The sequence below is a fragment of the Syngnathus typhle genome, linkage group LG8, assembly GCF_033458585.1.
Source record: "Syngnathus typhle isolate RoL2023-S1 ecotype Sweden linkage group LG8, RoL_Styp_1.0, whole genome shotgun sequence".
Taxonomy (NCBI): Eukaryota; Metazoa; Chordata; class Actinopteri; order Syngnathiformes; family Syngnathidae; genus Syngnathus; species Syngnathus typhle.
In genome coordinates, this window is record NC_083745.1 from 6,484,138 (window position 1) to 6,503,923 (window position 19,786).

Below are 19,786 nucleotides of genomic sequence, written 5' to 3' on the forward strand. Positions count from 1 at the left end.
TTCTTCAAAGCAAAAATATTTAATGTTAGACTTTGCTAAATAAAGCCAAATGTACTGTCATTTGTAATCCATTTTAATGGGCATGTTCAACGTACTCATTGTTGGGCTTGAGTAAGCCCAGACACGAACTTCCAAATGCTAACCACGCTCAAATTATAGCAAAACAATGTAGTATGTATTTAATGGACAAATATAATGTTTTAAATTAAATTACACGCCTGCCATGTTTTTATTTGATTTTGTATTTATTCTGAGGGCATGCAGGCGCACCCACAAACACAGTGAAGTTCATGTTGATGAACTCAATTATAATGTAGTGCAGCTTAGTTGTTTTCTAGTGAGGTCATGTCGATTCCTGTAAATAAAATGAAACCTCATGCCATCGCACGAAAAGAAAGTCTTCATCTTTGCTGTGCTGCAGAATTATTAATACTTAACGAAATGTAACCCACCACCGCTGACAGATGGTCTGGCATATGTCCTCTCGCGCACACACACAAACACACACACACACACGCACAGACAAACTTGTAGCTTGGAGACCTGGTGTTCCTCAGCATCCCAGTAGGCCCAAATGGAGAAAGAGAGCGGCATTGTGCACATACAGACGGCGGCCTCAGCGTGTCCCTTAAGATTGCAGCCGGTGGTGCCAGTGGCTTCGGTGCAGTGGTTTGGACTCGCTGTAGCCACCACTTATTGACTTGGACTCAGCTCAAATCCCACTTAGATAAATGCCAGGTGATGACAAGAGGGCTGTGCGGCTCTAAGGCAGTTAGTTCTAGCATGCTCCCTGTAAGGTCCAGTCCAGCCCCAAAAATAATGCATGGTGGAAAACACGACTGATATCACAAATCCATAGAGCTTGTTGTACGATAAAGAAGAGGAGGATTTCAACAGTTTCTGTACATCCTTGTTAAAGCGGAGAAAGGGGGCGCCTACAGTAGTCCACTCTGGAGATGGTTCAAGATGAGACAAAGCACACCGATAGATGATAGCCAGAGAGAAATGGCCGACCGGGTACGTTGTGCAGAGGACCGCGTCTTCCCAAAGTAAGCCACCTGGGCTGCAGAGAGAGAAGAAATTGAATTGTGAACCAATTAAAGTATTGACACTTCATTTATTTATTGTTTTATGCAATTAGAAACTAAATTTGTCACATAAAACATACAGGGGACACCCAGAAAGAATTAAATTCTTTTGTGCGTTTTGACAACAGAGACTCTCCACGCTTTGCTTTTTTTGTACAGTATGTTGGGACAGCTTGTGAGTTTTAAATTTCGACACGTAACAAAAACTTGGAAACGTGGCTTAAGTCGAATATGCCTGGGTCACTCACCCACACATGCAGACCCATCATCGTTGGGCTCAAAGCCCTGGGTGCATCTTCTTTTGGCACGGCATTTAAAGCTGCCATAGGTGTTGGTGCACACGGGGCGGTCAGAGGGGCACACAGAGGGGAACTGGGTACATTCATCTTTATCTGAGGAAGAGGAGCAGGTGGCAAAGGAGAAGGGAAAGACGCTGCTTTTGAAGATTCGGACGCATGACTAACACAACCAGATGAAAATTTTGAACTTACCAATGCACCGTCCATTTTCGTTCAAAGCAAAGCCAGGACCGCACTGCAAGAGAAACTCAAATGTTACCCCAGGGCTTCGAAAAAAAAGCACTGGAATGTGTTTTTATGCTGCAACGGTGCGGGGGTTGATGTGACCACGGAGGACCACTGTACCTCTATTTCCACAGTGGGGGTGACCTCATCGTCATCTTTCGGATAGTGGATCTCGAGCACGGAGTTGATCTCTGACGGTTCCAAGGGTCGAGCAACTGAGACTCCATCTGGCCAGTACACTTCCACATTTGTGGCCATGTCCTTACCTTTTATGGACAAGCACAGAGCATATGTTAATCTTATTGTCCTTAAGTGGAACGAGATGCTATATAGATCACATTTGATAATGGGTATGATTTTAAATTAAATTAAGATTTTTGTTTGAATTACTGACTGGAACTGAATTAATTATTTAGCAATCTAGCCAGCATGCGTGCCTAAAAACATTTCATCTTTACTTCTTCCCTGACTGATGCCTTTAGCAAGTGTGCAGTCAAGTCTTGTGAGGTCAGCACTGTGCCAATTAATTTGACTTTTGTGCTCTGTGTGTGTATTTTAGGCCTTACAGCGGAGGCCTTGGAGAAACGGATCTGGCCTTGGATGGGCCGAACTGGCCGCCAGTTTTTCACAAAACAGGCTAGCTTCCAGCGCCAGCACCTGCCCAAAAAACGTCGACGAGATACCTCCCCCTCCCCCGGGTCTCCAATCACGCGGGAGGTAACAGCCTGATGCTTTACACATTATATGTTGTACTTTCCGACTCTGCTTATTCTATTTCTCGCCATCTGCGTGCCATCAGTAGCTATGTCATCCGTTTTAATAATCAACTGATTGTTTCCTGTAAAGTACTGTGTTTACATTTCTCTTCCCTGTTAATCAGACAGCGGGGAGCTTTATAGCCTATTAATTATTCTCAGTTGCCGCAAGAGTAGAAACAAAGTCAGAAGTGATTGGACACCAATATGGTGAAAAGTTCAGCTTCTGTCTAGACAAACATTTGTCAGGTGACTGTGGTTGGGCCGGCACCAATTTTTGCTCTTCCGAGCAAATATTTGATATCCTCATCACCACTAAGATTATTTTGGTTTGTTTTCTTACCAAGGCCGAAGTGTGCAACAGGCTCCATCTCGCAGAGGTACCCTGACCCGCCATCGATGATCCGTGTATGTGGTCCACTCCTTCTGGTGTACACCACCACTTTAGCTCCTCTGGCAAAAGCACCAAACTTGGTCCGGGGAATCACACGCAGCCATGAGTTTGTGGGTCCCTTTAGGATGCACACCCATAAGGTGAATTAGGTGAGGCTTTATGTGGGCATGTGTGTATTTGTCTTCTTCAAGCTTTTCTCAATGAAGTTGAATATATATTCCAGGAGGAGGTATTTTTTAACGGCTGACTTGACAATAGATGGCAAGGTTTAACACTCACCAGGTTGACTTTGTAGATAGAAAGTGGTTGAGCTGCACTTTCACCATGAGACACCAGCAGCTCCAGGCGACCGTCTCCATCCAAATCAGTGGCTACAGCTCCTGGAGAAACATCAGCATAACAACAGAGAATGAATGGAAAAATTCACAGCGCTGGCTACCATGAGGAAATGACTAGTGGACTTTTAGTGTCCTCTGGTGGCAGATGAAAGAACAGCCGCTGCTGCTTCATTGTAACTCCATCATCTTGGGTTGCAGGACATTTGTTCCAAACTCACCAGTTCCTCGTCCCTCTGGCTCGGAAGCTTCGCCTACATTCAGCTCCTCTATCTGGGGGTCTCCATGCTCTCTCCTGCTCACCCTGCCCATGAGATAAGTAAGCATTTTGTTACTCAGAACACTGTCAGACTGCTATCACATAACCACTGACCACAAATATTGAGGCACCTGCAGTTAAGGACACACCAATATTATTTTTTTCAGATCGAGAACTTAGATGCTGATGAATAAATAAATACATGATGTCAGTGCATGTTACAATTGTGATGAAAATGTTTTATTTAAATGAAATAATGTTCTAAACATGAAACTAAATTTACCATTTTCATCATTCGTTTTGAAAAGCATATTTTTGTCACTTAAAATTGTTGTCATCCGGGTGGCATGGCGCCTACCCGGAACGTCATGTCAAGCTAATGAAATGGTATCAATTCCATAGTATCGGAGCATTTTTGCAAGACGAGTACAGTCGTGTAATATCGGCCTATCTTTAGTTGCTGTGGCGTCATGCTGCATTGCATCAACTCGATAAGCAGTTCTAAAAATAACATCTCTGAATGAACAACTTGACAACACACAGGTACAGTAACAGTACCAAAGTAACAAACTTGTTTTTTGTTTTGACGTTTAATTTGCACTACACAGCATTTCCATATGGAATGCATCACTTAATATGCAATAATGCTGAGCTAGATATTGACGGTCCTATCATAGATTAATTAGCACAATAGTGAGCTTGTTTTTTCATGGCCAGAGAGCAGAGTTAAATGAGTTGCTTCATCTTCATAACAAACGACGACAGAGCCAAGTGCTGTAGAGCGCTGACCCCGTGGAAACCATCACGGCATCCAAAAAGACAAATTCTCCCTCAGTGACCTGGCAAGCAGGCGTGTTTTGATCCAGAAAACCGCTGGGCCTGAAACTGATTATTGATATTCCACATATTTGGATTCATCCGCTAATAGCAACATTCATCAGATGTTTCATTCAAGCCCGCTTGGGCTTCTGCTAGAATGTAAGCTCTTAACCACTTGATATGCATCTTAAGATTGTGTGTAGAGGGCTGAGTTCATTAATATTATCTAGCGAGGAAGCCCAACCTAAAAGTGTCTTTAATGAAAGAGTCGCCCATGTGTGCAGGAGGTAGGATGACAGATAAGAATCCTTGGCTGCAAATTTGTACCTGCTTCAAATTGAACATATTAAATATAGTCCACAATATTAGGTATACCTGCAGAATTGACAGGGGAGAAAACAATTCTGCTTTACAAAAATAATGTTCAATTGAAAAATAGTAGATTGTTTGCAGTCTTGAATTGCATTCAATCATTATAATTCATTTAATTGTCTTTAGATTTCGTGAAGCAGCGAGCGGATCTTTACCTTTAGGGTTACTTTGAACTTCTGTACATCATGTAAGTGAGAGTTTTCACTTTAAAGTCAGAATTCTGACTTTATTCTCAGAATATGCATCATGTAAGCACATGCTGTGATGTTTGCTGAGCGGACAAGAGTTTACCTAAAGAGTCTGTTGGCTGAAGGCCCCCTGTAAGCGATGTTGTTGAAGAAAACCTCCAGCTCATTGTCGTTGTCAAAGTCGGCAGCAATAACGGTGCGCACCGGGGAGGGCATAGAGAATTTCTGCGAGGCGATGTCCTGGGAAGAAAGTACCATCGAACAGGACAGGAAATTAAAAGAACAATTTTACAACAGTGGCGTTTTTTTCTTTATAGCAAATTTGCAGCTTTTAAAGAGTTTGCTGCCATATCAGCTTTATGGCTTTGATCCTACAATGTCAATTATTTGAAATGGAAGTGTGCACTCAGCTTATTTCATAACCTTGAGCCCGCAAGGTTATTTTGCTCAGCAGACATTAATAATCTAGGTCTAGGCCTTGACTCAAACAATAATCTGTCAAGTGATCACTCCCTCACTGTAAAGATTATTTTTAGGTGGACGGGTTGTCGTCAGAGAAGTAAACTGTGTCTCTCCCTCCCCAAAAAATAAATAAACCACAAAAAACTCATCAGTGTTTTTGGACGTGAAAGTAACAGATGTCTTCCTGCTTCACTGATGCAGTGATAAGTCGGGAAAGAATTATAGAGCAGCCCTTCACTACCTTCAGTATTTACACCGTGTTTTAATTATAAGGCTCATAAAGCTGCCCGGGGGGGGGTTGACCTTGCTTTTTAAGGTGAAGGAGAGGCAATGGCCGACGGAGGCCATGAAGTGGGGGGGATTTGGGCATTCAGGTAGATGGATGATGGATGACCAAGAGCTACTTTATTATCTCAAATGCTCAGCAAGAAAGATTTGCAAGGAAGCCGTGTGGATGATATGGCAAAGGAATGTATGCATAGATTTTCAACTTGTTTCTGTCTAAGTGGAGATAAAATATGTATTTTTGGGGGGATTTTGAAAACTATTTATTATATTATTATTTATATTATTGATATTATTATTTATATTAATGATTTATATTATCATTTTGGAAACTAAGTAAACATGAACTTAGCGTTGCCCAGAAAATTTGATCAGCCAATGTTTAACAAGTGTGGATATTTTGTACATTTTCACACAAGTCTAGGTAGCTTAAAACTGTTTTTGCTTTTTAGATTTAAAAGAAAATCATGATTTAAAACTGCATTTTCCTCTTTTCTTGATATTTGCATGTGTTTTATTATCACAAACATAAGGGTGGACGTACAGATGTGTGTGTGTGTTGTTTACAAAGAAAAGCGCAGTAATAGATTTTAATTAAAGCCCAAACAGGGCTAATCTGCACTTTCCACTGCGGTGGCAAGCTGCTGTTTCAGCCCAATTTAATTAGCGGTTTACTGGAGTGATACAACAGCTTCATTATGCAAGTCAAAGGTCAGCACATCATGCAGGAATGTCAGAGCGGGTGGGAGCGAGCCGTCTTAAATTTGTTGTGGGCTATGATTTAACAAGCTTTGTCCGAGGAAGGAAAAAAAATTAAAATCAAAAGGCAGCTCACCCAATTTGTCTTGAGTGTGTGTGTTTATGACAACATGTAGAAATGTGTGTGTTTGTGTCTTGTTGATGGGACTATCTTCAGGTTATGGGTCACACGTTAACCCCTTCTTTGACCCCCATAAAGATGTCTCCATTGACATTCATCTCCTGTCGGCTGCCTCCGCCAATTGAAACAAACTGAAGCTCATCTCATTCCGCATCATCTCATGCATAGCATGCACGCATAGCCGATCATCTCTGGAATGGTCAACTAGTCACACCCTCTGTCCGCATTGATTGCCGCAGAAGAACAAAAGCTTACATCAGCACCCGGATCGATTATTTGCTACGGTGACTGCATTTGATCACCACAAAACAATTACTCAGCCTCCTTGAGTAATTGTGAAAATATCAACACGCGCTTAAAAGTTGAATAACTTTGATATTTATACTAAATTATTTTGGAGGTTTTGTTTTATGTGTGTGGATTACACTAAAAATTGTTACCTAATATTTGGTATTTGACATCTCTAAACTGCTTGTATTCTATTGTTAAAACTGCTGGGAAAAAAATACAAACACAATCATTAAAATAATGAAATCTCCATATTCTTAGCTCATTCATCGCCAATATTAGCGGTTGTTGAAACCTTGACCTTTTAAAACCACGATAAATCGTCAAACGGATTATCGGCCCGTGCTTAAATGGAATACAGACGCATACGCAGAAAGTGAGCTCTCACCTTGAACCGCTGCTTACGGTTGTTAAGTTGCATGTAAAGACGATGAGGTCCATTCCAGTTGCCGTAAACGATGTCCGTCTTTCCGTCACGGTTGAAGTCTGCGAGGGCTACGCCCCTGCCGTGCTGCATGGGGTCCTCCACCCCTAAGAAAAAACTTACACATTAATACAGTGCTATGGAAATGTCTTAAAACAGGATTACAAGAACTTCTATGTTCAAATACTACTTTTCAAGGCAACATCAGTTCACTCTACATCATTTGCATATTAATAGCATTTTGGATTTTCCAAAGAATGAGATCTAAGAGGGATTTTGACACCTTCATTTATTTATTTGCTGAAAAAAAAATCCCAACAGACAAGTTATTATTCCAAGTCAGTCAGAATCTTTAAACCGTTACTTTCTCCTTACCAGCCTGCTGCGCCACGTCAGTAAAAGTTCCATCTCCGTTGTTTCGGAAAAGGAAGTTGGGTCCGTACTCGTTGTCACAAAACACATCAGAGTAGCTTTGGCTCACGATGGGCCCGACGACCACCCCGCGGCCTCCTGCGCCGATAATTATAAGAGATGAAGAGAAAATAAACAGCAGCTCTTAAACGCTGATGAGTCCAAACATGCTGACTGTCGTTTGCCGCTTCAAGACGTATGCAAGAGCAGGGCGATATTTCCCCGTGACATTAGTGAGGTGACTGCCCTGCCATTTTGATACACAACTTTCCCAACTGCCCCCTCCCGAAAACAGTGTGATGAAAAACCCATCGTGTGTACTGTATATCATTCACAACTGTTTTGGCACGGCCCCTGGAGCCGGCCTTTGATGACATCTAGCTTGTAAAAATGTATACGAGATGAAGATTGATTTGTCAACACACCAGCGCTGAAAACTTACTTGGATGAATTTTCAGGACTTTTCAATGACGGCCTAAAACGAAGCGCCGTTTAACTCCCGAGGGTGTCGCTTATCAAAGATAGAAATCACGGGCAAAATGGTCCACGTTGTCATTTATTGTGCTGTACTTTGCAACAATGCAAGTATCCATCACTTTTTTTTTTGTATGGTCCTGGCAGATGTGTTGTTTGTTTAAGTGAGAGGTGAGTTAGAGGTTCAGATATAAATAAATCATTTCAAGGGTAAGCGCTTCCTTTTATAAGGTGTGTATCGCAGCAGCATGCAGTTTTTTTGGGCCAAATTGAAAAACTAAGATACATAAAAAAACACCTTTCTTTTTTCTACATGGAAAAAAGCTTGTCAAATTTGCAAGCACATCACTTAAGAGCCACAATATTGATCACCGACAGACTTTAAAGAAGCTGAGGACATTGAAGCTTCAACGAAACAGCTAAATCAACCAATGCACATAAAGTGTCTCAAGTTAAACTGTTTTACTGCATGTTGAGTTCTATGTTCCAGTTAATCTTGAAATTCGTGGACTTTTTAAACGTCTTAATCATGAATTAGCTTTCTAGTAGACATATAGTGCGATTGCTGTGCAGTGATGTTTACATTTCTCGTTACAATACAATTTATTTCTTGATTCTCATCCGCCTCAGTTGCTGCTGTTTCACTTTCTTTTTTACTATTTTTATAGTCCGGCAATATTGTTTTATATTACCAAGAAATGCATTTGTAGCACAAACAAAAGCCTCCTTCTATAGACGCCCCCCTATCCTCCTTTGCTGTCTTTTGCAGAAAAATTCTAGATACGAATATATTCTGCTTCCTGTTGTCCCATCTGACATGTTTTATATGACTGACTGTTTGTAATTGGACCGGCTAAAGGAGTCCGACATAAAATACATCGTAGAGCTAAGATGCCAGCTGTGGTGATAGATGTTGTCTCAGCTCGTACGTGTCGCCCTTCCCCTCCCGTGACTTTGACTGGAGTAAACAGCTGACGTAGAGCCCACTGACATTCTCCTCCTCTTTCTTCTCCATGACAATTAATCACAACATCATAGTTCTTTTTTTTCTTCCCACCTGGCACCACTTCAACTCTTCCTTTCTTGATCCAATATTTTAGACAAGCACTCTGTACATATCTGTGTAAATCACACAACGGGCGCTATAGTGCTGCATGATCCCAAAAGTTATTACACACACACAAACTTACATGCTAACACACACTCAAAACACACATTCACCCACCAGTGAACTTGTTGACTCCCGCCTGCTCGGCCACATTCGAAAGAGCGATGACGCCTTGCGAAAGGTCACTCGCTGCCTCGTCCATTTCTATAAGCGCATGCGGGCCCACAGTGCCGCTGGCATAGTTTGCTATGTAGATGGCGTAACGGCCCGTGCCCTGCAGGGAAAAAAAATATGTTTAAAGCAAGTGATATCAAAAATGATATGTGCATCAGTACATAGATTGCTAGAACTAGCTTACAGAATTTTACTCAACAATCAATAACCCCATAAAAATATGACCTAGGACCCATTTTTGGGTCCAAACCATTTGTCTGGGAAAGGTTACTCTTGAGGATTTATTGTCTGTCAGTAAATGTTCCATGCCAGCCCCCTATATACCAGCGACAAGGACAAAGTATTTTTGTAATACCATAGTGCTAAAAAAAACCTTCTATTTCTTCAACATTTCACACCAAAAACAATTTCCTGTTTGTGCTCAACCTTAACAATTTTCATTTTATTTCCCGCAGCGGAAAATAGCCCAAACAAAAAGTTCATTGAAAGGCAAATATGTGTTACTTTTAACCCTCTATTATCTATTGAGCATGCAAATGTGAGCTCAATAAAACCTTTAAAATCCACTTAAGTCACTTAACTCAATTTGATGCAGCAAATTAAGACTCTTACATGCTAAATGAAATAGAGTGAAACAATCCACCTATGTGATTTGCCTAAACAGACGATCAATACTTTAAAGTCTAACCTTTAATGTTTGATCCTATTTCTGTTGTTACCATATCCACGGTTACACCAAGAGCTACAATTGCGAATCACACTAGACTTACAACTTTTATTCCATCCTTGTCTAACCTTAAATCAAAAGAAGAAAAAAAACTAACATTTTTAATCAAACCCCTTTACCAGCTTGCTTGCATTCACCCCCTTCCCCCGCCACCCTTTGGAGATTAATTTCACACTCCATTATCACTCAGAGCCCCTGCAGACACAAACGAAACCACACTAATAGACCACACACTTGATTCCAATGAGTTTTCCCACCAGGCCGAAACGTATTTCAGTCAATGAGAACGCATGCGTATGAGAAAACACACTCACAGTTTTACCATTTGTGTCGAACCCATATGGTATTTGTGCAGGACATGAAAAGCAAATGACTCTGCTTGATGTAGTGATTTATTTATTTATTTTTTAATGTCATCAACTGTCACATTGCCGTCTGGTGAGGTGGGAGGCGCCCGCTACACTCTATCATGCACAAAGACACACACATACACAGCGTGAAAAATGAGACTGAACTGCAATAAAAGACCTGAAGGCTCCCGGCAGTTACTTAACAAACCTAAAAGTCAATGATTTTTCAATAAGTCTTTGCCCAAGGCTAATTTCTGTCAGTGCAATTGCCAACGTGATGAGTGTGACATGCAGCGTTGGAAAGTGCATGTTGGGTGCTGGCATACGTATGGCTACTTTATCAGACTCGCAAGGCAATAGCACTACAGTATATTGACTTAACCAGTTTTTAATTGTGTAATCGGTCTATCTATGTTTTATATATCAGAGGGTTTTATTCTCGATAAAAGGTTTGAGCTAGTGAAATGATTAGTAATACTTCATTTTTAGGTTGACAATATATCAACAAATTGTGAATTCCCTTTAACAGCAGTTAAGGTTGGCTTAGTATTTGGTAAGTTCAAGTTATTGTGGGATGCTAACACTTGTTATGCTGACATTTTGCATGATAGCAACTTGACTACAAAAAATGCTGAGGCAGTTAAATAGCTGGGCTATCTTATGATTTACACCAATTTGGAAAGCGATATAAAGCCACGCTGTTTACTATACATCCTAAAATGTAAAGTGGTACCCAATAATTTCTTTATGAGCAAACAAGAACACATGCATGCATCAGTCACCCACTACTCAACAATGCGACCTCTTTTGTTGTCTTGTTTGAATATAATTTAATGAATGCATGTTGCCCATCAGCCTCCTGGAACCGCCACAGAAGAACACACACCACGTCTCTTTGGCTGGCTCTTAAAGCATTACGCCTTTATCCGTAGATATCTTTCCAATCGCCATGGCAGACGCACAACCCATCAGTGCTCAGTGAGATGGGACAGCGGGTTGGAAGAAAAAAAACAAAACTATTGCAAACCCAACTGTCCTTTCTTGGCTATTAGCTTCTTATCCCTAGATTGCAAGTCAACCCGCGATAAGAGACAAAGAAGAAGTCCGTCAGAGAAAGTAAAAGAGGCGGAAAAGAAATGAGAAAGGGTCGAAATGGAAAAATGGAGAAAATGATAGTGGGCAAAGAGCAGTCATCACTCATCCCCTCGTATGATGTTCTATAAAACAAACGAGCCCCGGCCTCTGTAATTACACTGCTTGGCAATGGACAGGGGAAAGAAAATGGCCCAACATTCTCCCCAAATGAAGTGTCATAGCACAAGCTGAGGAGGGCGGCACAGGCAGGGCATGAATTATCGCTGGTAAACAACCAACCGCAACCATGCATGTACACAGAAGGCGTCAATGTAATTTGCTGTTGTTTACCTTTCTGTCCACACAGGCCACTGAGCGTCCAGCCATACGATTAGCCACGTCCCTGTGTTCATTAATGTCATCGTTCAGCAGATCCTCAAATCGGCCATTTCGGAACTTGAACAGTTTGTCGGTATATGTGGCACGTCCTGAACGCAAATGCAAAGATTGTCAAAATAGAAAGTAGGTAGCCGGCCATGATTTTCAATCTGTACTGCTTAACCGCACTAGCAACGTCACTGCGACACAAAACATCTGTCCAATTTCAATTCAAACCTTGAATCTTGATGCTGTGGAGCAGACTTGCTACCCACTACTCCACATTTCAATCTTTTCCAAGTAGGTTTGGGCACAGTCCAATGTTTTTTTTATTTTTCATCGACATTAGTTTTCACATTTGTGATTCTCTTTGCTTCTCTTTTGTTGCAGTGAGTGGTTAAAATTACCTTTCAAAATACAATTGATCTGCGTAAGTAAACTGCAGAAGTTCAGTAGTATTGACTTTTTGCATAGTGTGATTTGTTTTCCGATATAGGTCTTTAAAAGTTAGAAAATGCTTACTGTTTTTTTTAGTATACAATAGAAACATGCAACAATAAAGGCATTGTTAAAAAGCTGAAGCAAGCATGCTGTAGGTCTTTAACAGATAGTTCAGCAAAACCTTTTCTGACACATGTTTGGAACTACTTCTGGAAGGCTATTTTTTCTTATTCGGCTGTTTAAAAAGTACTTTTACCAGAAAAGGCGTTATTGGTGTTGAGTACGTAAATCTCCTCGCGGCCATCACCGTCAATGTCACAGGCTGTTACCCCGATAGCGTTGCCTTGACGGTCTCTCAGGGCGTAGAACGGGGAGCTACGATTGTCCACGGCGATGTTGATGAGTCTCCTTTTCTGCTTGTCGTACTTCAGCACCAGGTTAGGGCCGTTGTAACTGCCAACATGGACGCAGTGAAATATATTACATTATACAGAAGTTTTGTTTTTCTTCTTTCAAAAGTCTATGAAAGCGTAAAGTATCAAACATTTGAGTAAAATTCAACTTTGCCACTGAAGGTCATTATGTCAATAGTGTCATATACTAAATGAAGGCTGTGATGATGTTCTTCTAATGTGATGCCCTCTCTCAGAATAGCTGCTGAATGGGACATCTTTTGCAGAAAAGACATTTATGAGGTGCGGCCATTTGCATCCATCTATCTGCAGCCTGTGAGGGATTCATCGCCGGTTCATTGGTTAGAAGCAAGCTTGCCAAAGCATCTCCATCAGAGGCGCTCTGTCCAATCTCATCCATTATCATCACATGAGTGAGCGCCAAGTCTTTTTAAGTCTTTTGCCTTTGTCTTCAACCTTTAGCTCAGAAAATGAACTGCACCTCCAATCCACACTTGGATAGCTATCACTCACAAGTTCAATCATCTGTTGAAATTTGTGTAATGGACGAAATTAAACAATATTGGCGCCACTGTGAGAGAAGCATTAAGGCTGGAATCGTTTCACAAAGCACCTCACTAATTTTCACCGACTCACTTACCCTGCAACAAACACCTCCAGGTCTCCGTCCCCGTCCACATCGGTAACAGCCACGCCGTAGTTGAGCTGGGTGGGGTTGTTGTCGTAGTCGGGAGGAAGTATGGCCTTGGTTATGGCTGAGAACATTGGCTCTGAACGCTGGGTCGAGCAAAGTGCAGGCAGGAATGCGACTAACCACAACATCGTGATCTGACGAGGGACAGAGAATTAACAGGATAACTCTATGTACATAGATTGTCGATTGACATTTTGTGGAATGTTCATCCTGAGAAAAAGCCATCGTGTATCATGACAAAAAGGTAATATCTAGTATCAGTCCTCACAAGGAAATCTCTAAAAGGCTTGGTCTGAACGTTCACTTCAACAAGGTTTAAGATTTATGTCAATGCGCCCAACCATACCAAAAATCCTACTGGCATTGCCCGTTTGCATGCTATCTTAGAAGAGCTGTTCAAATAAACAACTGTAGCTTGTGTTAGAGGTGTCTGCACATTGACTTATATTGTCGTAGGATTGTGACATCAAGTCTGATGGTAGCCTAAGACGTTTGCACAGTGCTGTGTGAAATGTGATAGTAAAAAAAAAAAAAAAATAAGACTGTAGAAGGCACACTCATAACTCAGTGTCAATTTGCTAACTGCTTATGTCAGTGTAGTGCGCAACATCTCACAGCTATTGAGCCGTAATGTTCACTTCTCCCACTCTGTGCTCGTTTACGTCAACTTGTATTGGAGCTACAAACTTCCTTCCTCTAAAATGACTTACGCCAATGCTATCTCTATGTGCTCATTATGAACGACAACATATTTCTCGGAGCGCTTCAAGCAAATGAGAATCGCACAATAACAGTAAATCGTGTGTTTCCAAACGACAACACGCGGGCTGTGTTGCTAATTCTCCAAATCTATTATTGTGAGTCAAGCGGCGGCACATTTTTGACCAGGCTTTTTGCTGCGCTCAGACATAAAGATGAAGATATAGGGCTGCACTCAGCCGCATTCTGCAGACTTAGAAAGTGAACAACCCATCACGTGAAGACAGCCTGAGGAATTGCAGGACAGAAAATCCATACAGGGAGCAGCGTTTCAGCCCGAGGCCAAGTGGGAACACAGAAAACTGATGTGACCCGACACAACAGACCTTAGGTGTTGTTTCCCAAGGGAGTCTGTCCACTTCTAAATTGGGAAGTCCTTGTGGGATAATAGGACAACAGCAAGGAGTATTATTAGTGGTCACTAGATAAAAGGTGACCAAGGAGGACTTGATCCAATTGGCTTGTAAAGTTCAGGCAGGTAAAAAGAAAATGTAAAAAGTGACAAACATCCCCGAGGGGAAGACTGGAAACCAGAAGGTCACCTTCTTAAAGTTAAAATAAAATACACATCAGCAGTGCGGCAAACACACACACACACTAAGTGGCGTTTACAAGCTGACAACTTGATTTGCCCGGCCTACGGATTTATGCAGGCAGCCTTCGTCATCGCTCCATGGCCGCTTTACTGCTCCAGCTTCTTCCCTCGATGCTAGCATGCAGCATCCCCATGATTGATGCCGCTCTTTAAAATCTCACTCAACAATTCAATTTAAAATAAAAACCAAATTGCGCTTTGAGTAATACTTTCAAAAGCCCATCGGCCGTGAAAGGAAGCACCTCCGTTGACAACCGCAGAAATATCGCAGGGGCCGACATTGCCCCGTCGTACTTATGCCTTGCTAATGGCTGTGTAGTCTGTAGCTGTTAGCAAGCTTATTAACAACAATGGAGGTTTCATACAAGGCAAATTTACCTCTAATAGACCAAAAAGTGATGACAAATGAGGGGAGGTAGTTACCAACAGGTTAGACACAAGCTAATGCACTGCAGGAGCTAACTTTCTGATTGACCCATTAAGAGTCTACGTTGAAAGTTTCAACTCTGCTCGGCATAGCTCATTTTTACTCTCTGAAGTTTTCCTCTTCAAAATAGTACTCCAGGAAACTGAAAACTATGCCACGTTGAACACGTCAGACAGAACGAAGCGTGCTAGCAAAAAACAAAAATGGAGGACAATCATGGTCTCCTGTCATTGTGTTTAGTTTTTGGCACAACAAAGAATTTTATTTGAAAAGAGATTGAGGGCGGTGGGAAGAACATGGATATGCTGCAGCAAAGTGGACTAACAGCATACGCTAATGTTAGCACGTGTGTTTGAGAGATCCCATTTCCGTCGATTTTAAATTTTCTAACTTGTCTTTCCTTTTCCCTTTCTGGCAGTGTACCACAATGTGTGGTAGTTGTATATTACTTTAGATGCAAGAAAGGTTTTCACTTTGACCAAAGTCCAGCCTTAAAAAGTGGCCCCCATAATTTAGTCAATGTCCCAAACAAGGGAAAGTAAGTCCAAAGACAGATGAGGGTGTGAAACCACAGGGGACTGCATTGGTAAAATGGCAGTGTGATGCCTTTGCCCATCAAGGACGCTCAGCCTGCTTGCACAACACTAAATCTCAGTTTTTGAGGTGAAGTTACTGCAAGTGCAAGAAGCCCTGGACAGTTATGTGCACTCAGTTGTTTTTCGGGGATGTAATACGTGCTTAGCTCTTATCTTTCTCCCATTGTGTGCGAACAAGAAGCATTGTTTTTTTGTGTGTGTAAAACAGTCAAATAGCATGAAATAGCCTGGGGAAAATGTGTCGTCTCAGGCTCGAGAAATGTTTTCACTTTGGGTTATTTATACTGGCATTAAGAGGCCATTACGGCAGCGTGCAGCATCAGCATGTGCCTCGTGGAGCGTTCATGCTCAGCTCTCATCCTGATAACACTGCGACAAAGAGCCAGTGAAGATGTTCACTTTCAAAACACGCTCACAGAAATCTTGTCGCTGTGAAGGACACCCCCGCTGCAGAGCACGCACGCACGCACACACACAAGGCTGGACTAGTCCCAGCAAATTACACTTAACTTTCATTCACAGTAATCAACAGTCACCTTTAAACTTAAGCTGTTATTTATCTATCAGGGACCGAAGTGGCCCTCCAGCACTTCCAAACCAGCAGTTACACAACACTGACCGAGCAATTTCTTATTCCTTTTTCAAACATAATATATTGCCTGAGGGCAAATTTCATATTTATGATGTTTACATGTTATTTGAGACAACTTGCTGGATTGTCAGTAGCAAATTACAGTTTACATCCATTGCACTTCTGATCATAGTATTAAATTAATTCTTACAATTATTTTAGAATATACTGGGAAAAAACAAAAAGTAAACTTTACACGCAAAAAAAAGTTTAGTAAACTACAAACACAATGAGCTACAAATGAAAATGTGTTACTGCGCATTTGCTCGGACTCTTTGAGGATGAATACATCCTGGTAACTTTTACATACGCCCTGCGTGCCTTTCTAAATAACTGCATATGTCATATCATAATAATTAAAAAGTGTCATGACATTTAAGTAGTTTGTAAAATATTACTTAGACAAATAATATATCGAGAATGAAATTGCAGAATCTATATTGTACAGCATATGTATGTATTGTATGTATTATATTGCATTTCTGCCAGAAAGATCGCTCCATATAAAAAGGTGCAGATTCTTTAAGTGATGCACACGCATTTAAATAGGTAAACTTGTTGAATCTAGTTTAACTTTGCATGTACATCGGCACGCGCATCCTGCATTAAGTGAAAGGCAGCAGCAAGTGCATGAGGTACTCACGGATGGAGAGAGGGGGGAGGAAACTCCAATAAAAGCGCAGCAAGAGTCGCTATCCTCGGTTTATTCTCCTCTGGATTGCACTGTTATCACACGGGAGTCTTTTTTTTTCCCACCACTTATTCCCCTTACTCAACTTCTGAAGGTTTTGCTTTATGAAATTTCTCCAGCGGCGATCGGAGCCAATTAGCGCCAAGCACGGTGAATATTTAAGTAGACAGCCAATGAGGAGACGGATGTGGTCTGGTGGGCGTGTCCTCATGTATGCACTGTGACGTGCGGGGATCAGCTGGGAGGAGGACAATATATATGATGTTTGACATCTACACTTCACTTACACTCGATTTAGTTCATGTCAACATAAGAGTACACGTATCAATCACGTAAACCCGCATACAGCACAAACTATTTTTTTTCACATACTATATATTTCTTTTTTACTGTTCTTGCAGTTATTGTCAATGCATACTAAACTATTGTCATTCATCAGTTTAGAGAAGCAATAACAACTGCATTCATGGCAAACAATTGGATTATTTTTTCCCATTTTGTACTCTTATTAAGCAATATGAGGGTCAAACTGTAAGAAACAGCACTCAGACACAATGGTTTGCAAAAGATGGAAAACAACAGAAAATGCATTGTCATGAATTAGTTTGCCAATAGCATCCTAGTTCGACCTGGAATGCACTTATTATAAATATTTCACTGGACATAACCCAAAATCCATAAATATGTAGAGTCACAATTCCATTATAATATATGAATGAAAAATTGAATATTAAGAATGCAATGAAAAGGTACTAGTATGGGGCTAGCTGAACATGTCTTGTGCCATTGCTTAAACTGATTATTCATTGTGTGCCATTTGTAATCTCGAAATTTGTATGTCACCACCGTTGTAAAGCCAGTATCCTGGTAAGTTTTTACTAGCTGTACATGTCCCCCTTATTATAGATCCATGACAAACATTTGGGTCTTTTTCCATCAGTTCTGAATCACTATATGTATAAAATGCAATCAACATGTTCTTCAAGGAATTCCCATAAACATTGTCATCATTATAAAAGCAAATTTGTGTATCAAGTCTTATTAGCTGGTGGTGTACCTAGATAAACTAGACTTTGGATTGTTTCTTTAGACTAGAGAGTGATAAATTACCCTGTGTTGTTTTTGGGCGATGCAGCGGTTTGAATCAAAAGGGGCAATAATCAAAAAATGAAAGATTCTACGGTGAGAGCATTTGGATTTACAGTTTCCAGTCGCCTTATTCTTATGTCACACTCCAGCGAGTCCAACCTGCAGTGAGCGCGTTTGTGTGTGCGTGTGTGTCACACCAAGCTCCCTGGAAATGAGATGTTCACATCCCAAGGACGTTTCCCACCATAATTTAAAAGTGGCTGCCGCTGGAAGGCTTCAAACTGAAAGTGCTGAGGTCATAAAGCAGCGCTCCTCTGTCTCCACTGTTATTGTGTGAGATCTATTGGTCTAAATCCACAGGCAGGTGGCTGTGACTCATACAATGCAAACACCAAAATGTCAGTTTGATGTCACCGTGCCGCGATTGCAGCGCGCTGCCTACAGGCTATAAAAGCAAGTTAAACACCAAAACTTGACAGAGCTTGTACTTGTTTTTTTTCTCATCGTTATTTGTGGGTGTCAGGTCGTACAGTATACGGAATGTTTAGAAAGATGCATTAAACTCTGACACAATGCCGTGTATGATACCATCAGTTTAACTGGAACTGTCAAAGTTGTTGCGTATTTTCAGAAGAACCCAAACTCCCTCAACAGTGCAGTATGGTGGATTAGCAGTTACTGCATACACTGCCACCTACTGTAATGGATGTGCAATTACACTTCATTCTTAAATGACAAAAAAAAAAACATGTTCCCCAGTTAAAGCTGGCCAGCATCACACAGGTCTGGACATGCCCTGTGATTGACTGGCGACTAATCCAAGTTGCTGTGTGCCTTTCCATCATTTGGGAGCGACTTTGCCATGACCCTGAACAAGATGAGCAGTAGAAAACAGATGGATGGATCTTTCGTGTCTTTATGAGACTATAATGGACATCCCTCAGCAGTGGACACAATCCACTGACAGCACTAAGTGTGACTATCAGGCATGGAGTAGGTTATATTCCTTCCCTTAGGGAGGGACCATGCGACAAGGCGAGATGTTGTGGTTTGTGACTGTCTGACTTATTCACTTTCTCCTTCCATCTCGCATTCAGTTGTGGCCCCTTCTCTGATTCTAAAATAGAGCTTCTTGGATTGAAGATGAGGGATGAGTAAGGGTCAATAGAAAGTAGATAATGGGGAGAGGTGGGCCTCCTACACCCCTCTCCTGCTTTAAGAGCCATCGAAAATATGTGTCGCACGGCAGCTTGATGAATACCCTCTGCGCTGCAACGGAAGAGCTCTCCTCATGTCGTTAAGCTTCAGTAATGGTCCCCATGCCACACGTTCTCGTGGAAGGGTTGCCTGGTCTTCACTCTCCTGACTAACAGGCATGCTGGTCCGCCTCAGTGCAGATCGACTGTGACGTTACTATGGCTGTTGGTTTACTTCCTCGTTAGCGGAGGCGGGAGGTTGCTTTTAGGCAGCAGGCATTACATTATGAGTGAACTTGAACATGAGTGATTCTAAAGAACAGTTCACTTAAAAGAACTGGAATGCACATCACTAGTGAATAGCACTATTGATTTAAATAAAGGGCTTTTAAGAAATGGCAAGACTGTGATTAATTTTAGTTTTCATTTCATTATGATTTCAATGTTTTTCTTAGTTATCTATTGTAATTATAAATCTACTGTTC

The 19,786-nt window shown here is 41.4% G+C and overlaps 1 protein-coding gene across 1 annotated transcript; it reads right to left on the reverse strand.

Moving 5' to 3' along the window:
* Positions 1-13,445, reverse strand: crtac1b (cartilage acidic protein 1b). Its single transcript, XM_061285718.1, has 14 exons — positions 13,264-13,445; positions 12,467-12,663; positions 11,743-11,879; positions 9,184-9,340; positions 7,449-7,583; positions 7,038-7,180; positions 4,838-4,974; positions 3,318-3,400; positions 3,041-3,141; positions 2,711-2,879; positions 1,733-1,878; positions 1,580-1,622; positions 1,337-1,480; positions 1-1,063 (listed from the first exon to the last, which is right to left on the reverse strand). Exons 1-14 carry the CDS (start codon positions 13,443-13,445, stop codon positions 936-938), a joined length of 1,902 nt encoding a protein of 633 aa, XP_061141702.1. The 3' UTR covers positions 1-935.
* Positions 13,446-19,786: the final 6,341 nt, after the last annotated feature.

What these genes read in the sequence shown, in the direction of transcription:
- crtac1b (XM_061285718.1), bottom strand. Translation starts at nt 13,445, where the DNA reads ATGTTGTGGTTAGTCGCATTCCTGCCTGCACTTTGCTCGACCCAGCGT. An exon ending in TGGCCTGTGTGGACAGAAAG is followed by an intron (nt 9,341 to 11,742) that starts GTAAACAACAGC and finishes TTTTCCCTGCAG; the next exon opens with GGCACGGGCCGTTACGCCAT. An exon ending in TGATGGGTCTGCATGTGTGG is followed by an intron (nt 1,064 to 1,336) that starts GTGAGTGACCCA and finishes CTCTCTCTGCAG; the next exon opens with CCCAGGTGGCTTACTTTGGG.